At 32.0% G+C, this 21,026-nt stretch overlaps 2 protein-coding genes across 3 annotated transcripts; both read right to left on the bottom strand.

Moving 5' to 3' along the window:
- Positions 1-1,797: 1,797 nt before the first annotated feature.
- Positions 1,798-6,378, bottom strand: LOC105142297 (chaperonin 60 subunit beta 2, chloroplastic-like). The gene is made up of 15 exons (XM_011049861.1): positions 6,146-6,378; positions 5,380-5,632; positions 5,150-5,275; positions 4,747-4,884; positions 4,573-4,668; positions 4,213-4,455; positions 3,897-4,131; positions 3,492-3,661; positions 3,309-3,386; positions 3,150-3,221; positions 2,952-3,056; positions 2,710-2,802; positions 2,533-2,625; positions 2,184-2,307; positions 1,798-2,057 (listed from the first exon to the last, which is right to left on the bottom strand). The coding sequence occupies exons 2-15, from the start codon at positions 5,614-5,616 to the stop codon at positions 2,044-2,046; spliced, it is 1,824 nt and encodes a 607-aa protein (XP_011048163.1). The 5' UTR covers positions 5,617-5,632; positions 6,146-6,378; the 3' UTR covers positions 1,798-2,043.
- Positions 6,379-6,695: 317 nt separating this feature from the next.
- LOC105142295 (WRKY transcription factor 44-like) lies at positions 6,696-9,345 on the bottom strand. 2 transcript variants are annotated; one of them, XM_011049859.1, is made up of 3 exons: positions 9,231-9,345; positions 8,046-8,183; positions 6,696-7,109 (listed from the first exon to the last, which is right to left on the bottom strand). In XM_011049859.1, exons 1-3 carry the CDS (start codon positions 9,263-9,265, stop codon positions 6,869-6,871), a joined length of 414 nt encoding a protein of 137 aa, XP_011048161.1. In that variant the 5' UTR covers positions 9,266-9,345; the 3' UTR covers positions 6,696-6,868. The 2 variants fall into 2 exon arrangements, with proteins under 2 accessions (XP_011048161.1, XP_011048162.1); XM_011049860.1 differs by having other exon boundaries at positions 6,696-7,097.
- Between the last annotated feature and the right edge of the window lie 11,681 nt (positions 9,346-21,026).

Genomic DNA, 21,026 nt, shown 5'->3' with positions numbered 1-21,026 from the left:
CGGTAGTTTCTAATTTTTTTATGTTTTAAGAATATATTTTTTAATTTTTTTTATTTTTTTATGAGGTTGTTGGTACGAAGAATTAAAAAAATTATTTTAATGTATTTTTAAATAATAAAAAACACCTTTAAAAAACATCAATTATATATATATATATAATGCTTAAAGAGTATTAAAATAATTTGTATTTTTGATTAACATATAATAGTAAAGAAGAGTGCTTAACTTTCCACACAACTTTTTGACTGCTTCCAAGAAAGTGAACTCTTCGTGTTTGGTTGGTTTCTTGCTTGGTGAGTAGTAAGTAATTCAGAGGGAATTTCATCATCCAAATAAACTAATCGAATTAACCAAGCGAGACTTGTGTCTTTCTTGCAGGGCACTCTCTGCGGGCTTCCAACCTTGCCCCACTCTAATTCCTTGTTAATAATAATAATAATAATTTAAAGGTGCTGCTGCACCTCCTCCTCCTTAGGTTACACATCATTCTTTTGGGCATTTTGATAATTGACAAAGAAATTGTTTCCAACGACCCAAAAAAAAAAAAAAAAACTAGATTTTGATCACTACTACCAAGGAAGGAGAAGGAAAAGGGCAAAAAGAAAAGAACTTTGGATGTGGGACTGCACCATTTAATATACATGCATTCCATACATATGTGCATCATGACAAGGACTCCTCCCACAATAAGGGTCTCTTCCTCCTGCCCTTCAATTCTATGAAAATAATAATAATTATTAGAATTATGAACCTTAAACAAGAATCTACTGTGGTGGTTGTTGAGAAACCTGGAGCGAGTAAATAATTTTGTAAGATAATAAGAAAGGATTTGCCCTTGTCAATGCAATGGAGTTATATGAAAAATAAACAACTCCGTAAGAAAAGCAGGGAAGGAATCTTAGCACTTGCAGGAATCTTAGCACAGCATGCCTTCCATGCACATCCATGGACGGAGACGACGACGACGGCAAAAGAATAATATACTGGACTGTCATTTTTATTTCTTTTCTGAAATAATAATAATAATAACGATTATGATGATAAAAATAATAAATAAGGGGTGAATAAACAAAACTGTTTAGGAGCGGCGGGGAGTTCGGATCCATTATTAACTGTTATAACAGAATTTATGAGGACTCCTGCTCCTCCTCTATTATTTTCATGCATCTTCCACATTATTTATAATGTTTCTTCTTGTCAATTGTATTATAAAACCCACTTCAACCTTAACTTGAGCCGTGTTTTGTATCTAATAATTTAACCACCCGATTAAACTTATTCTTAATCGACTTGAGACGAGGGCCTTTTCTCTACCATCGCCAAAACAATAGCGAACAATAAGGTTCAGGCGAGCGGCTGCTCGCAACCATGCCTTGGTTTCACTGTTGTTGGAGGAGCCCTGCCTTGAAACCCCGCTGCGAGCAACCAAGCATTGGTCCAGCAGCGCGAGAGGACTTATTGGGACATCATGTCCTCCGCAAAGGCAAGAGAAAGCTCTCAGTGTCTTTACCCTCTGGGGCATGCCGATCTAGACCATGTGGTCGATGGCTCTATTTACATGGCCACCTACTCTAATCTAAGTAATGGCTCTGTATTATTATGATCGCCACCATCAAGTTATTTACGCATAACTTTAATACCTCCACAATTCACGAGAATGAAGCCGAAAGAATCCAGGTATTTATTGGGCACTACAACGAACCATGACCAACCACCATTTATGGTGATATCAGCAGACCATCAGATTTGGCAACCGGTGAGGGGGCTGAAGGTGTAACTCGAGCTATTTGGTGTATCATAACCAAAGATGAGACTTGTAACTCGAGCTGGTTCAAAAACATTGCGCAATTGTACAAATAATTGCAGGTGAATAATACATCCCGTGTCCCGGCAAGCTACCCTCACCAGAAAACATAACCTCTACCAGCACCGGTAATCAGATTTACAAACAAAAAAAATTACCACAATCAAACTAAACATCATTTCTAGTACGAGGGGGGCTGCTTTTATTTGCTCCTCGTCATGTCTTGCACAGCTGCTTCATCAGTACCCATATCCTGCAACAACAAGGCAAGAGAACAGACACTTGGTGAGGCAGTCACTAGAGAAACAAAGCACTTAACAGTGGAAGAACAACACCGGCAGCAGAATTCCACTTGGTTTCATCGTTCAGAAGAACAAACCTGAGTTGTCCATGGGGTTGCCAGCAGGCACCGATTCAGGCTCCTTAATCTCAACAACTACACAATCTGACATCAAGAAAGTCTTAGCTACGGATGATGCATGCTCCAGGCAACATCTGACCACCTGAATGAAGATTTCCGTATTTAGTTTTGAGACAAAATCCCCAAACAACTAACTACTAGTTGAACCACTCTGAAAAGGACAGAATTCCCCAATATTATATTTAAACCCAACCACATCTTATGCTTAAATCCAACTACACAGTTATCAGAGCCAACAGAAACTTTTTCCATTGAAAGCAAATCACAAGTTGTAACCCCCCCAATGTAAATCCACATAGTAAGTCACCTTCGTTGGATCGATGATTCCAGCAGCCATCAGATCTTCATAATTTCCAGTTGCAGCATTGTATCCAAACTTAGGATTGTCACTTGCGAGCACCTAAAAGAAGAAGCGATTATCTTAGCTGCAGGCAGTCCTGGACCACACACAGTACCATAATTTGACATTGGCAAAGTTTGATACCTTCTCGCTGACCACACTTCCATTAACACCAGCATTCTTGGCTATTAATTTCAAGGGGTAGCTCAGAGCTCTCTTTACAATGTCTGCTCCGACCTGTAATCATGCAAAAACAATTGAGGCAAGGCACTTTCTAAGCAGCTCGGCAACAACCCTTACATAGAGCAAAAATAGATCACTACTGGGTTCCTACGATTGTTCCTTTACAGAACATTCAATGAGTTCCTAAAATGTTGGCAAATTACCTTTTCTTCATCATTCTCAAGGCTGTCCTTGATGGCATCCACCTTTGATGCCAATCTCAGCAGGGTGCATCCACCACCAACCACAATACCTTCCTCAACAGCAGCCTAAAAACCATTGAGATAAAGAATGATTTGAGTCCAAACAACTTACCTAGAACATAAGAACAATACAGAGGATGGTGGCATGAGAAAAATTACCTTGGTTGCATTTAGAGCATCTTCAACTCTCAGTTTCTTTTCTTTAAGCTCTGTCTCTGTTTGTGCTCCAACCTCCAACATTCAAAAGCACTTCCATTTAAGTGAAGATACAATCTACACTGTTTTGTGTCTCTGTTTTGTAAGTGATAGAGAAATTACCTGTATCACTGCAACACCACCTGACAGTTTTGCAATTCTTTCACTGAGCTTCTCCTTTTCATAGTCTTGTTCAGCAGCCTGCATTTTTATATCTTGCATTTAGCGGCAATAAACTACTACTACAGGGAAAAAATAAAAACACCAAACATTTTGTTGGGAGTGAAAGGCAAGGAGAATCGACACCTCAATAAGATTTCTAATCTGCGCAACTCTCTTATTTACTGCTTCTTGGGTGCTTCCATCAGCAACAATGGTGGTTGTATCCTTGGTAAGAACCTCTTTAGAAGCATGTCCCAGGACCTCATTGCCTACTTTGTCCAAGGCAAGCCCCACCTCCTCTCTAACAACAGTTCCTGAAAGCCAATGAAAGAAATCTCTCAACATCAACAAAATAAAAATACTAATATCAGTGGTGTATGTTCATATCCACTCCACAGCAAACAAGTAAGGAACGCATTCATATCCACATTGAGAGAGCTAATATCAGTGGTGTATGTTCATATCCACATTGAGAGAACATGATAGCAGAACACCATGAACAAAAATAAAATCAGATAGAAAGCAAAGAATCCTAAGTAGAACCCTAACCTCCAGTCAGAATAGCAATGTCATCAAGGTACTGACTTTTCCGTTCCCCAAAACCAGGAGCTTTGAGGGCAGCAATCTTCAAAGCACCCCTAAGCTTATTGACAACAAGAGTAGCTAAAGCTTCTTGCTCGATGTCTTCAGCAACTATTACAACTGGATATCCACCTTTAATTGCATCTTCCAAAATGGCAATGAGATCTCTAGCATTTGTTATTTTCTTGTCAACAAGAAGCAACTGCACCAAAACAAATGAAATTGTCAACGCGGCAGGAAAAATCAACTGCAAAGGCCCGCTTGACTAGCTGTGACCACATACCTTGCAGTTGTCATATTCAACTGCCATTTTTTCACTATCAGTGACGAAGTAAGGTGAGATATAACCACGGTCGAACTGCATTCCCTCAACGACATAGAGACTATTATCAGCACTTTTTCCCTCTTCAAGAGTCACCACTCCCTTCCTACCAACTTTGCTCATGGCTTCCGCAATCATATTCCCAACTTCATAGTTGTTCCCTGCACTCACAGCTGCCACATCTGCAAGTTCACTGTCTTCAACCTGCAAACTCAAATTATAACCACTCTGTCCTTTCTCAGCGTTTCAATGCATATATACAAAGGTCACAGTTGCATAACGATAATTACCCACAAGCATGGTCCAACCGACTTTACATACCTCTTTTGACATCAATTTAAGTTCATTTACAAGAGCTCTTGAGGTCTTTTCAATGCCTCTAGTGATTAAAACAGGGTTGGCACCAGCAGCCACAACCTGTAAGCAAAACAATGGGTGAGATTGACACGTTCAACATATCTTCACAGAATACATTGTATGAACCACCATACCAACCTTGACACCTTCTGCAATAAGGCCCTGTGCAAGAACAACAGATGTTGTGGTCCCATCCCCAGCCAAGTCATTTGTCTTGGCAGCAGCTTGTCTCACTAGCTTAGCACCAATGTTCTCAACTGGATCCTCCAATTCAACCTGGAAATTTAAGGTAAAGCATCCTGTTAATAATCATCATGCCTAGAGAAAGCCACCAGAAGCTCATGAATCTTATTTGGAGTAACAAAATAACATATAGGGGAATGCCACATAGATAGTTTGCCTCATCTGAATTGGATAGCTACGACTACAATTTCTAGCATGCATCTTCTAGCTGCAAATATTGTTCTGAAAAAATGATACAAGAGGATAGAAATCTCATGTTCAAGTTATCAAAGACACAAAACAGCCAGATAAAGCATACCTCTTTAGCAACAGTCACACCATCATTGACAATTTTAGGTGAACCGTACTTGCTCTCAAGAACAACATTCCGGCCTTTAGGTCCAAGGGTAACCCCAACTAGATCTGCAAGCTTGTTCACACCAGTCTGCAATAAAAGAACAAATCTGGTAAGCAAAAGGCAGATAAAATCATACAAACACGCTGCAACAAGATGCAAATACTGAACAAAACCAGCAACCCAAAACTCACTTGCAATTTCCTAATTGCTGACCCGTCCTTGTTGAAATGAAGCTCCTTGGCCGCATTAACCTTGAGAGAACGCGATCTTGGTAGAACTACATTCTGTGGTCTACCAAATCGACTTGCAGAAATGGAAGCAAAAGATGACAACTTGTTTGAAGAAAATGCAAACTTCTTATCCATGGCACGGGCATTAGGAGCAGCCAAGGCTCCAGCTGAGGACATGGCAGTAAACGTTGATGCCATTTTTATTATTTAATACCTGATAACAAAACAAACAAAAGAATAATGAATTTCTATAAGGATTGTTTTTTCTAAGCTCACATAGGTTTTAATCGTTATACTTTCCAGCTAAAATTCTCTCCCAAGCTAAATTCATTTGATTACAGCAACAAAGTTCCCATGAAGCAATAGAGCTACGTGGTGAACTAGATAACTCACAAAATCACAAATTAGAAACCAAACAACAAAAAGTTTATTTATTCAACTAATTCGAATCACCAACCAATAAGACCTGCAGGAACAGGTGGATTTCTAACGAAATTGCATCACAGCAAGCATGAAACAGCATAATTAAAATAACTCATTTCCCTTTATGAATCAAAACAGCAGGAACTGAAATACGGTAGCAAGTTTTGATTAGCTACCATGATCGGCATCCAAAAAGAAGAAAAGGAAGAAAAGTAACAGTTTAAAGATTGAAACTTCTATCACACTAAAGGCAGAGGAGACGGGGGAAGAAGACGCAGAAGAAGAAACGTGTCAGTGAACTTACAGAGAAGTGGAACGGCCGGTGGTGGTGGAACAGGGTTTAGGAGAAGGGGGTTTAATGGATAAGAGGCGATGGTGGCTAGGTAAGGGTATGTAGGTCTATCTTATGGACACTCTCTCTGCTTGCACTACTTCGAGAGCTAAAGAGAAAAGGAGTAGGGTTTTCTCTTTCTTTAAACGACGTAAGGGTGGTCGTATTTGGGATTTCGTCTTGACAGTTCAACTTTCAGCGAATCTAGACCGTTGTTTGAAACTTGTTGCCGTTTGATTTGTCGTGCACAAGAACACTCTAGAACCATCGATATTGTAGACTGCGGGTGATTGGAATGAATTTCTAACTTTCTATCCTATTATTAAATTCAATTATAGTCTTGGATTCACGTATTTACAAGAGAGCCACCATAAGACCACAAGAAGAATTCATTCGGCCAAGCCCATGAATAACTGGGCTTTAATAGCAATCCTGAACCTACAAGCAAGAAATTAGCGTGTGGCCTCGAACAAACACCGCAACTAATTATGAAGCTTTCCTCACTCCTATTATTTACTTCAGTAACATCGATCCTTCCTGGCTGGCTTATTTATTTATCAAGTTTTCCAGAACCCAGCAAGTTGTCAAGAATTATGGCATATTTACAGCGCTTAATTACATGATCGATCAATGAGCAGTGGAATCAAATGATGGTAGCGGCTAGCTAGCTAGCTACGGAGTACTTAACAAGTTGAGTCAAGTATGATCTTGATCGTGCGTGCTTGAAGCCGGTTGATTTCCAAAGAGTTGAGTGTACAGGTTGTACTGGTTTGCAGCTGAGGAAGGAGGAGTCCCTTGTGAGGAAGCAGAAGAATAATCTTGTGTAGACGAGGCATGGCTGTGTGATCCCTCGTATACTATTCGAAGGTTTTCTGGGCTGGACCATTCTGCTCTCTTCTTTGCCATACAGTTTCGCTTCTGGCATCTAAAGTAGCCCCTGTAATTACTTAATTAATATAACCATGCATGTGTCGCTTCTATATACATAGAACAATTAATATTCATTTTAATATGGAAATTATATTAACCTCCATATATAATTAGCACTTAACTCACAGCATTACATACCTAGCGGATTCTCAATCTCATCTAACACAATTAGGCTCCTGATTAATATCTCAGACATTTAATTTCTTCTATATAATTATATTTCTGCATCTGATGTGAGATTGAGAACTGCACGCAGGAGGTGATTATTAATTATACATGGACAACGTCTGATATAGAAGAACCAGAGGTTCCCTCTTCCCCTTCTAATTTTATTATATAATATACAGTTGCACCATGCGTGCTATATATCTTAATTACAAGCTGCCGGCGTGGCCATATATATTAATTAATTTGTACAAGGAAATTTATATGTATTTAATCTATACTTACTATTTCAAAATATAAAATACAAATATAATTCAGATATATATATATATATATATAGAAGGATAATATCTTTTATGTTTTAAAATAACAAAAAATTACTAAAAGATTATTATAGAAGTAGATTTATTTCTATCATCAATATTATTTCAACTCTTTATTCCTTAATTTTAGTATTTGCTTTTTAATTTTAAAATGCTAGTCAAATGCAACCTAAACAAGAAGCAGCTGCAACAAGGATTCAAATCTTATCTTCCACATATAATTTGCCAGGAAGAACCCCTTGATGTATGATGATCAATATATATACACACACAACCCCTTGATGTATGATGATCAATATATACATATACACACACACACTGACACACACATCACTCACGCTCGTATGTAGAGAGAAAGATGCAACACATACAACACACACACACACACATCACTCGCGCTCGTATGTAGAGAGAAAGATGCAACACATACAACATGCATAGAAAATTCAACGTACCTGAATTTTCCAATATTTTTGATGAACTTTTGGCCATATTTCTTCCATTCAAACCCATCTTCTGGCAGCACCAATCTCCGCCTTCCTCGATCTGTATGCTGCTGCTGCTGCTCTTCTTTATCCTCCTCAGTAGTTTCCCTTGATTAATAATTATACATATATAGAGCACGGAGTGATTTAATTAGTTGCTTTAGTATAAACATATATATATATATATATTCTGTTTACAATTGTTTACTGTATTCGAATTGCCTATATATATGTATAATTAATACCAACACATGCTGGGAAAAAGAGTTTGACAATATATATGCACGAATATGATATTGCATAGAATACAGTGTATATATATATAGCTCTTGCAAGAAGGTGATGAGAGTGTATTTGTCATCAAAATCAAAAAAAAAAAAAAACACAAATCAAGTAGTACTGAAAGCAAAATTAATGGTTATTGTTGGCTAAAGAATGAAAAACAATCACCGCAGTAGTGAAGAGATCATCTTAATAAAACTGAAAGTGCATTATTGCATATAATAATCATGGTGGGGACGTTGATATCGACGAGCATGCGACTGCTAGCTGTGTTTGCATCATGAGGCTAGATTTCATTTTCTTTTCCCTTAAAAAAAATAAATATATGAGGGGTAAAAATAATTTTTTTGGCACCAGGAAATCAACACAAACTAACCTTGGGAGAGAAAAAATAATCAAACTGTGTTTTTAGCTCTTAAAGATCTAGATCTATATATATATATATATATGAATGGAATCCATAAATATAATTAAAAAAACACTAACTCAGTTCTTTCTTCGATAATCAGAAAGATTTTTTCACAGTATTGCTTACAAGTAGTGAGATAAAAGAGTTCTCGAGATCAAATCATGTCCCAATTACTAATTCAAGAAGAAGAGGAGGAGGAGGAGGAGGAAGAAGAAGTCTTGCTTCGAATTTTAAGAGAAACACATACAATGGATGGGTGGATGGATCTCATAGTAGCTCTGATAATATATACAATAGAATCTGAGAAGGATAGGAAAAGATCAGAACTTAAAACCCTAGCTTGATATCCAGAAGCTGCATAGAAAGTGCTCATTTAATTTCATGAGCATTTCTCCATACTTCTCCATCTAAGAGAAGAAAGAGAAGGGATAAAAAGGAGTGGAAAGCATAGTAAAAGAACATACATGGAGGTTTCTCCGGTCTGAGAAACTTCACTCATGGTCACAGTTGATTATTCACACCAAGAGAAAAGGTGTTCGGCGAGAAGTATGCTCAATCTTTTGGTAGAAAACACAAAAGACAAAGAAGGAGTGCAAGATGATATTTATTATTATTATTATTCATAAGCTTTTATTATTATTATTATTATATATGAAACCCATCTGATTTATTAAAAAAAATATCAATAAAGTCGTTATAAAAAAATTAGTTAAATTATTAAAACCATATTCTCTTATAAATAGATAAATTATTTTTTTAATTCTTTAATGGAAAATTATCGAATGATAGTCTATAATAAACCCTTATCCAAATTCTAATGAAATTTTAGAGTATTTGAGACAGTGATGTGAAGTATTTTTTAAAATAATTATTTTATTTAAAAATATATCAAAATATTTTTTATAGTTTTATATTAGTATATTAAAATCATTAGAAAACACTAAAAAAATATTTAATATATTTTAAAATTAAAAATATTAATTTTTTAAAATAATTTAAGAATACATATAAAAAATCTCTGAGAAACAACACCTTCATGTTTGCTTTTTTCGTGAGTGATGACTAAATACTAATTATCAAAGGTCAAGTTTCCCACCGACCCAAATGAGCCTCTCAAACTTAATTAGGATATATCTATATATACGTACTAGCTTGTTCATGGTAGTGATGGGGTCTCTGTACCCCTCTCATGTCATGGAGAAAATCACTAAATAAATTAAGTCTATTATGATATTTATATATTAGTTCAAGAAATAAGTATAATAATCCTCCTTATTATACATCCCTCATTGTACATCCATATAATTTAATTTACATGGATTTTAATTCATAAAAATTAATTAATTCATAGATAACGTCACAAACTATATTTATTTAATAATTTAAAGGGTTTTTTTGAAATATCATGATCAACAAAAAAAAAAAGCATGCAAATATAGCACAACTATGAAAAAGGATTGAGAAATAAAATATTTTTATTGGTCGCTATTTTCAATATGCAACCTGATAAAATAAAAAGTAATTAAAAGATTCCGTTGATGTGATTAACACAATTTATATTTTTTTTTTAACAAATTACTCGGTGATAAATCTTTTATTGATTGCAATGTTGTTTTTTTAATGGACATGTTTTTTTTTTAACAAAAAAAAAAACCTTGTCATGGGCAATGTGTGAATGAGAAAAAAAAGAAAGAGAATATAGAGGGTCCACGTGAATGATGCTGACGGGGTTTTTATATGCATGACGTTTACGTAATGACGTCACCCACTTCCCTTTTCAATTTAATGATTTTAGAAATGTTGTTGTGATTAATTTTTAAAATATTTTTATTAAAAAATATATTAATAATATTTTATATTTTTAAAAAATTATTTTTAATATCATTATATTAAAATAATTTAAAAATATTAAAAATATATTAATTTAAATTAAAAAAATAAATTTTAAATTTCTTTTAAAATAATTTTAAAACACGATGATGCTAAACCCCTAATACTTTTTTTCTTTAAAAATTTTAATTAAAAATATATTAAAATATATATTTTTTAAATTTATTTAGCTTTAACATTACCATGTTAAAATAAATAGAGAATATTAAAAAAAATTATTTTAATATATTTAAAAAATATTTTAAAAAAAATAAAAATCAAGTATTATCTTGATAGTATTGTCCATTACCTTCTCATTTAACACACTTTCTTGGTAAAGATGTTTGGAAAAGTGGTTGTAATTGTGTTTTAAAATATTTTTTATTTAAAAATATATTAAATTTTTTTTTTATTTTTAAAAAAATTATTTTTGATATCAGCTCATCAACATAATCTAAAAACATAAAAATAAAATATATTAATTTAAAATAAAAATAAAAATTTTTCACTTTCTTAAAATATATTTAAAATACAAAAACAAACAAACATACAATATCTAAAAATTAGGAATAGCTAAGATAAAGAATATAGGTGACAAATGGAAAGAAAGTCTACTTGACTTGTTGATACCATGTTTTCACTTGTATTTAAATATATTTTTTTTAAAAAAATATTTTATTTAATATTTTATTTTTAAAATTTTGATGTGATGATATTATAAATTTAAAATATAAAAAATTATTTTAATATATTTATAAATAAAAAATATATTTAAAAAACATTATATACTATGCATACAAAACATGCACGTACTTATTTAAACCAAACTAAGATAAATAAATAAGCAGCTGGATGCGTGGAAATTCATCAAGGAGATTTGCTAAGTAGTTATTGGTTTTCTATCAACTACATGCAATTTTTTTTTTAGATTAACATGAATGTTCGGGTCAGCTTGCGCGCACCATGACTAATCCCACGGGTCCTGAAGTTAATGACCATGTAAGCCTCTAGTGGCTATTATATTTGCAACCAAAGACCCGAACCTTTGAATACAGAGAGAACAAACCCCTTAATCCCAAGTCCTTACCACTTGACCACCACCTAGATGGCCAACTACATGCAATTATTAATTAGACCAATAGCGGAGCCAACAGGGATTAAGGAGGCAATTGCTCTCTTAATCTTTTTTCTTTAATATATTTTATATTAAAATTTTAATATAATAATTTAATAAAAAAATTTAATTATTATTTCTATATATTTTTCTTCTATAATTTAAACTATTGATTAAATAAGTAATCTTTTATGCTTCATGCTTAATGTTTTAAGTGAATTTCATTTATTTTTCTATTTATTTAATTATTTAATTTAGTTTTGTTCCTTAATAATATGATAATTTATAGATATATTAAATTAATATGTTTATATATAATATTATATATATATATGTGAATATGAATTGAAATGAGTTTTAATAAAATAATATATATTTTATTATAAATTCTATAAGAAAAATAATGGTGATTAACATACTAATGATTGCAAATAAAGTACTATTGCAAATAAAGTACTAGATAACTAAAAAAAATTAGAGATACAATAAAAAAATATATTTATATTTATATTTGTATCTAACCTACTTGTATAAAATAATAAATTAACAAAGAATTGTTGCCAATAATTTTACTAGTCCTCACAAAAGTTAAAAATAATATCTTTAATAAAATTAATAATGAAGCCATTGTTAAGTAATTTTAAAATATAAAAATTTGAAAAAAATAATTATAATATAAATTTTTTTATTTTAAAAATATTTTTAAATTAGTACATGAATTTCAAATTAATTTCTCTATATAAAATACATGTCTATATAATATATAATATTAAATATTTATATATTTTTTTTAATTTAAAATTTTCTCGCCATACCAGATGTATTATTTTGTAGTTAATGATTAATTAGTGGTATGTGATTGTATTAAACTTAACTAACTACTGCGTGGTAGTAGCTATATTGTATATATAACCAGGGCCGGAGCCACAATTGAGCAAAAAGGGGCAGCTGCCACTTAGCTTCTGTATTTTTTTAAAATAAAAATTACATCAAAATATTAATATAATGGCTTTAAGTTACATTTTGTAGAAGGTAAAAAGTCAATAAACCATGCATGAATATGCTGTGCTGTAAATATTTGCATTTTCCTTGTAAAGCAAAAACTTTTATTTTTGAATTCATTAAAAAACGCTTCCGATATTTGAATTATAAATTGGTTGTCTCAGATCTTCCTTATATTTTTGTTTAATAAATAGAGAAGTGAAGGGATATATGATGATTTTATTTTATGATAAAATAAAAACTAATTCACGTATACAGAGAAAAAAACTATAAATATTCATAAAATTACAGAGAATTTTTTGTCACTACTTCTAGGGTTTGTGATTATATCATTAAAACTTGTTATGTTTCATTAATATCAAAGTTTTATAGGTATTCAAGACAAAAATATCTAAAAATTATAAATTTATATTTTTATATTATAAATTATTTAATAATATTATTGATGTGCAGTTTAATGAATTGGATTATTGTTTCACCAAGACAAATATAAAGTTGCTTCTTTACATAGCATATTTAAATCTAATGACTCTTTCTTTGCTCTTATAAAAAAAAATTATTCACCTCACTTTTTTTTATCTAAATGAATTCTTTAATGAACCTTCATGGTACTTGGTGACCAACTTAATACATATATTATTAATCTATGTAATGATGGTAAGTTCTCTAGTATTGAAGATATTGCTAGTCTTGTAAAAAAAATAAAAATGTAAGTTCTCTAGTATTGAAGATATTGCTAATCTTGTAAAAAAAAAAAAAAAAAAAGAATTTAATATTTTTATTAATATATATATACTTATTAAATTGTCACTGCTTCTATTAATTATAAATACTACAGCTAAAAGAGTTTTTTCTGCCATATATATTATTAAGATTAGATTATGAAATAGAATGGAAGATAAGTAGATGAATAACAATTTAATTATTCAATGAAATTGATAATGAAATCATTATAAAGTGATTTTAAAATATAAAAACTTAAAGAGAATAATTATAATAATAATTTTTTTATTTTAAAAATATTTTTAAATTAATGTTATTTAATATGAGTTGGTACATATTTTTTAAATTAATTTCTTTATATAATACACACATATATAATATAGTATAATATTAAATATTTATTAATAATTTATCCTTTTATTTAAAAAATTCAGGGTTTGCATGAAATTTAGAATAGAGCTATAAAATTATCTTAGCACGTCACGTTTCCCAGCAAGCAAGCAAGCAAGCACAGATGACATGATGTCTTGTTTTTTAATAATGTTTTCGTATACATTTCCAAGGTAGAATTGGCGAGTGGAAATTTCAACACAGACGATGGATGATAGAAGCGCGCGCTCGTGCTCGTTTAGAGCTTTTTTGTTTGGTAGGATACTTATAATTATTTTGTAAAATATTTTTTATTTAGAAATATATTAAAATATTATTTTTTTATTTTTTAAAAATTACTTTAACATAGTTTATTAAAATAGTTTAAAAACATATTAATTTAAACAATAAAATAAAAAAATTAAGTTTTCTTACAAATATTTTTAAAATATAAAAACAAACCAGAAATTAGTATTCATGGGCAATTTCCTCGAGAGAAGTGAACAACAGTCTACACCATTCAATACTGAACAACTGTCTACACCATTGAATATTGAAGAGACGAGTTGACGTCGTATTCCTAAGCAAATTGGAATCCAACTTGACCCTAGCAGCTCCGTCCTAGCTAGCTATATTTCCCTTGGATCCTCCTGCTACAAACAAAGGAGAAGAGTCTCTCTCTATATATGGCCACTGAGATTGTTTCCACACTGGAACGCCGACCCCCCACCCTTGACATGTAATTTCTTCCGCCATAATTCTCCATTGTGGCCCACTTGAGCTGTGCTATCTATCTCGTAGCTACCTAGCCAGTGTCAACAACAGTGCTAAGATATTAGTTTAGCTGTTATCCAGAGAGAGAAGAAAATAATTTACTTGCAGCATAAACTGGACGCCATCTCTCTTCTCGAGATACTACTAGCTACCAACGGCTGTCCCGATCGAGGAGTGAACCTTCCCTCCCCCCATGCTCAAGGGGCCTTCGCACTCCAAGTTCTTGATTTGAAAAATCAAATTTAACCCCTGGCTAGCCATTACACTACTGGAAAATAAGTGAAAATTAATAAAATTATTAATAAAATATTTTTATTGTTAATTTTTATCGATAACAATAATTTTATTTTTAATTTTGTTGATATATACTAATAAATAATATCCATCAACGATACAGTCAGTATATATTAATGGATTACGTTCGTCAGTATCTACCGACCGTATCATTAGCAGATTATTTAGTTTTTTAGAAAGTTGCAACAGTTTGATGACGTAGATTTTTTTAGATGATTTTACTAACAAACTGATCGAAAGATTCAAATCAAAATCTCCGTACAGTGACGTGACACATTCATAGGCGGAATCACTGACAGACAGACCGATAAAAACTTTCCGTTGATGATTCCATCAGTAAAAGTCAATATATACCCACTCTGCCGACACTATCTCCCTCTATTTCTCTTTTTCTCCTCATTTTTCTTTCCCATCCCACCTTTTCCCTCACAAATTGTAGTCAACCACTCATCCCAACTCTCCCCCTCTTTTTAACACAAGCACTCAAGTTTCTTATACTTTTATACATGCTCACACCATCCGTTCTTGTGGATTTTATCATTTTTTGTCAATAAATCTATCCTTTTTAGTTTTAACATTTAAATGTGAATATATGTATTTTATTAACGTATATACTTATTTGATTGCTATTTGTCAAATAAACTTGTAATATGAATGTATAATTCTGTAGTTGTTATAGTTTATTTTGGATTTTGTCAAATTATGTTTGTTTGTAAGTTATGGATTTTGTCAAATTATGTTTGTTTGTAAATTATTGAAACTTTTGTTTGAATTACACCGAATTAGATGTGTTGTGAAGAAATAAATAATAATTTGTTTAATGGGTCTGTTTTAATTTTTATCAATTATATTGCGAAGTTGTGATTTTCATAAATTTATATATGTATAAATTTGTATGGACGTTGATAGTTGATAATTGATAATAAATATTTAATATAAGTGTTTTTCTAGTTTTTTGGATAATGTCGGGGCAAACCAATATTTTTTTTATGTTTATTTAAGTAATATAGTTAATTAATACATGTTGTCATCATAATTTTATAGAGGTTTGATAGAAGTCATGGATGATCGTTCATGCATGTATCAGGACTCACCCCAAGGATTACGGAGGATGGATCATTGTAACATGGTTCAGGGTTTTATTAATTTCAGAACATCTATCTCGATGAATTTTACAGATGGCACTATTAGATGTTCATATAGGAAGTGTAAAAATAAAAAGTTTCTGTATCAAGATGTTGTAACGATACATCTTCTAACCAAAAGGTTCATGAAGGATTACCTGTGTTGGTATGCACAAAAAGAACTATTTGTTTCTAAGGAAAGCATGATAAAAAGGGTGTTTAGGTCAACTTTTAGTGCTAGCAACATGCATGAAGTTGGAAAATAAAAACAGTAATCCTTGTAGGAATATGGTTATGGATGCAATGAGAATGAATGAAGGTAATGTCAGTGAATATCCAATCATAGAAGAAGAAACTAATGCAGATGCAACAAGGTTTTTTAATTTGTTAAAAGATTCTAAAAAATCATTATGGGATGGCTATACAAACCACAAAAAATTATAGGTTGTAGCATAGGTGTTCATCATCAAGTCAAATCACGAGTTGAGTTAGGCCAGTTATGACAAGATTATCGAATGTGCAAGAAGTATTTTACCTGAATGGAACATGCTGAAAGAGAACTTTTATGCTGCTAAGTCCATGATGAAACCCTTCAGTTTAGGATACTAAAAAATTGACATGTGCCCTAACTTCTGTATGTTATATTACCTTGAAAATGTTGAACTGACTAAGTGCATGATATGTAGTCATTCCCGTTACAAACCTAGAACTGACAGAGAAAAGACTCTCGTGGCATATAAAAAACTTAGATACTTTCCAATCACACCTAGACTGCAAATGTTATTTATATTACCAAGGATTGCTGAGCATATGATATAGCACCAAGCACATCATGCGGTTGATGAAATGATGGTGCATCCTTCCAACGGCGAAGTATGGAAACACTTTAACAATGTGCATTTGTTCTTTTCAGCTGAATCAATAAACATGTGTCTTAGGTTGTGTACAAACGAATTCAACCCATTTGAGTTCTGAATCAATAAACATGTGTCTTAGGTTGTATACAGACGGATTCAACCCATTTGAGTTATTTGATGCTTCTTATTCTTGTTGGCCGGTCATATTGATGATTTATAACTTGCCACCGAGGATGTGTATGGGGCTAGAGTTCATGTTTGTATATATGATCATACCAGGTCCGAGCAGTCCGGGGCAAAATATAGATGTTTTTCTTCGACTATTGATTGATGAATTGACGCAGCTATGGTCCTAAAGGAGCTTATTGTAAAACATATTTTAGTTAAGGAGTTATTGATACTTCAAGTGCAAAATGATGATATAAAACCATGATAAAAATACACTTTTAAGTACTAATCACCTAGCTTATGTAATGGTTTCTAGTTGGAGCACACATGAATAACTAGCATGTCTATACTGAATGGAAAACAATAAGGCATTCACACTAACAAATGGGGGTAAAGCTTTTTTTTTTTTTACTATCACTATTATTTCTTGCCTTCGAATCACAGCTATAGAAAGAATAGAAAGGATTTCTCTGTTGGTAGAGTTAAGAAGGATTTTGGACCCTCGTATCTTTCTGGTGAAGAATTGCTTGAAGTTGTGTCAGAGTATGGTGACATTGTGTTTGGTCTCTAATCAGGTAAGTAGAAGTTTTCTCGTTTTTGTTTGACCCATAATTATGTGAACTGAAGTAATTTTTGGGATCTTCATTATTGGAACACCAATCTTCTTTGCCGTAACCTTGACATCATGCACATTGAAAAAAACATGTTTGAGGACATTTTCAACACCGTCATGGATGTGAAGGGGAAGATAAATGACAATATCAAGGCTAGATTGGATGTAGTATTGTTCTGTAACCGTAAAAATATAGAGTTGATATGTGATGATTCACGGGTTGCAAAACCAAGAGCAAATTCGTATTAGAGAAAAACGCACAACTACTAGTTTACAGATGGCTTAGGAGTCTGCATTTCCCTGATAGACATGCCTCGGACATATCAAGGCTGATTAATATGGAAGAATGCATATTATTTGGAATGAAGAGCCATGACTGCAACGTGTTTATGTACACACTCATCCCATTAGCTTTTCATGATTTGTAGCCAAAGGGGATATGAGATGCACTAACGGAGATCAATCATTTCTTCAGAGATATATGCTCTGGCAATTTAAATGTTAATCATATTGAAAGGCTTGAAACAAATATTGTCGAGACAATGTGCAAACTTGGGATGATATTCCCTTCATTATTTTTTTACTCAATTGAGCATTTACTTATATATTTATCGTTTGAGGTAAAAGTTGAAGGATCGATTTAGTATATATAGATGTATCCATTTGAGAGGTAAGATATTATAGTTGTTATATAATTCATAATTAAATGTTTCTTAATTTTTTTAATTGATAATTTTTTATTAATTTTATATATGTAGGTAATTATTCAATCTAAAAAAAAAGGTTAACAATAAGGCACATATTGAGGCGTCAATATGTGAGGCCTATATTGTTGAGGAGATCTCAATATTTATCTCATACTATTTTAAGTCTCATTTGAGAATGAGGATTAACCGTGTTCCATGACATGATAATAGTGGTGAAGTGCCTTTAAGTGGAAACTTGTTAATATTCTTCAATCATGGACGATCCACACCTAAAAATGCCACGAGGGAAAGATATTTTCTTGAAATAGAGTTTAGACAAACACACAATTATGCTCTATTTAACTACAATGAGCTGAGACCATTTATTAAGTAAGTAAATGTTCGACTTAAACTTTATGAAGAGTGTACTATTTATATATTGTAATACCATAAACTCATATATTTTAAAACAACTTTGTAGGCAGCATTGACGATACTTAATGTCCAATAAATCACAGATGACCGAATCTCAGATCTTTCAATTACAAGATGAATAATTTGCCACGTGGTTTATAACATATATAAGTCCTACCACGAACTCATTATCTCTTACAATGCAATTAACTGTACATCAATATTACATAATATCTGTTTATTGATTATTGTTATTTTTTATATATAAAATTTATCAAATGGAAGGTAGTGCTGCTATTTCACTGTCTTTATTAAGTCTGGGTCTTGAAAGAAAAGTCAAGTGCTATAATAGGTGTTTTATCAATGGATATGTCTTTTGTATTAAAGAATACGGGTATAAAATAAAGACATACAACAATGGTGTTTGTATTAAGGGATTGACTTCTAATGAGTTTGAAGTTGACTACTACGATAGATTAGAATAATTCATAGCGAGTAGAATAAAGTGTTTTTATTCAAATATTATTGGCATGACACAACTGACAGAGGAATCATAGTAGATCCTCATATGGTCTTGTTGAAATTAACTTAAAAGTTTGACACCACAACATAAATGATGTCTTTGTTTTCGCAAAGTAATGCCAACAAGTTTATTATATATACAACCCTTCCTTTAGAAAAGATTGATCAAGAGTTGATTGATTAATCATTTTAAAAACCAAACCCAAGGGTCATGTCGAGGTTATTCAGGATGAGAACGAAGACACAAGTGTGATAGATGAAGTCTTTCAAGCTGGTGAGTTGGTTGAACCATACCGAATTGCTCCTTTGATTACTTAGAAGAAAATTCAAATTTTTATGTTTTTAACGATAATCTTGTTGATGTTAACGCAGAGGAGTTGAATGCTGTTTTTAAGCTCTAGTGGACTAGAGAATGATGATAATGAAGATGATAACCATAATAAAGAGTGTGATAAGGCTAATAACATTTCAATTGAGGACGAACATGAAAATTCTGACTAAATATGTTGTAAAGGCTTATTTTTATAATGTAATATTAATGATGATATTTTGGAATATGAAATATTTATTCTATAATTGTTTAGCTCTTATTATTATGCGATGATATTTTAGAATATGAAATATTTATTCTATAATTGTTCAGTTCTTATTATTATGTTGTGCGTGCTGTAAGTTTGCAATTCAAGCTTTTGTGCAGGAGGATAGATAGGTATACACACAACACTTGCAAAAAGATTGATAGTTTATTGATGGATATATAGATGAAATGCGACCCTTGGGTATTTCACAAAGAGTTGTAAAAAATATAATGCATTTTACCACAATTACTGATGGCTTTACTGATGGAATAAGACTCGCCAATATTTTACCAATAGTTGCAAAAAATTACGGCTTTTGCCACAATCACTGATGCATATACTGACACATTCACCGATGGATTTACCAACGTAGTCAACGACTTATGGCACACATTCTAATGCTTGCGACTGTTAGATTGCCTACACATTTATCGATGAATTTGTCGACAAACATAGCAAGTCCAATGCGCACATGCTCTGATGCATAGTTACTGATAAATTTTTTGATGGAAATAAAAAAATCTGGAGGGATTTTTAAAATTTTAGTATGAATCTTAAAAGACTATCGATGGACATTACTAACAGAATTCAATGCCACCACCCAAAAAATATCATTCTATTTTTTGTTGGTAATTTTATTGGTAAACTTACAGCATAAAACTGACACCCCTCCCTGCGGTTTATTTTTTCCCTGCTCCTTAAATTTCTTCTCTTCTCCTCCTTCTCTTCTCTTCTCAATATCAATCTTCTACATTTTTCATTATATTTTTATTGATTTCATTGTATTTTTCAACATATTAAAAGGTATGATTCTCCTTTCTATATCTTTCTATTTTTTTACTTTTTTTTTGTTTTAATTATGATTATTTTGGTGTTGTTTTTTGTTTTGTGTATTGTTTGTAGATAAAATCTTGAAATCAACACACTATTAAAGTAAACATTTTTCATTCCTAAAGTCTTTAGTTTTTGCTCTTGATTTGTTTAGTTTATTTTATTGTTTATATTGCTAGAATAATTGAAAATTTTGTTAAATATGAATTGTTATCATTGAATTTACCTGTAAAATGTTAATTGAAATATTTAGTGAAATTTAATTATTTTATGTTAATCATATTATATTATTACTTGTTATGTTTTTTTTTTTTTTTATTAA

Source organism: Populus euphratica, unplaced genomic scaffold (genome assembly GCF_000495115.2).
Source record: "Populus euphratica unplaced genomic scaffold, PopEup_1.0 scaffold140.1, whole genome shotgun sequence".
NCBI classification, from domain to species: domain Eukaryota; kingdom Viridiplantae; phylum Streptophyta; class Magnoliopsida; order Malpighiales; family Salicaceae; genus Populus; species Populus euphratica.
This window is presented reverse-complemented; position numbering and strand designations above follow the sequence as displayed.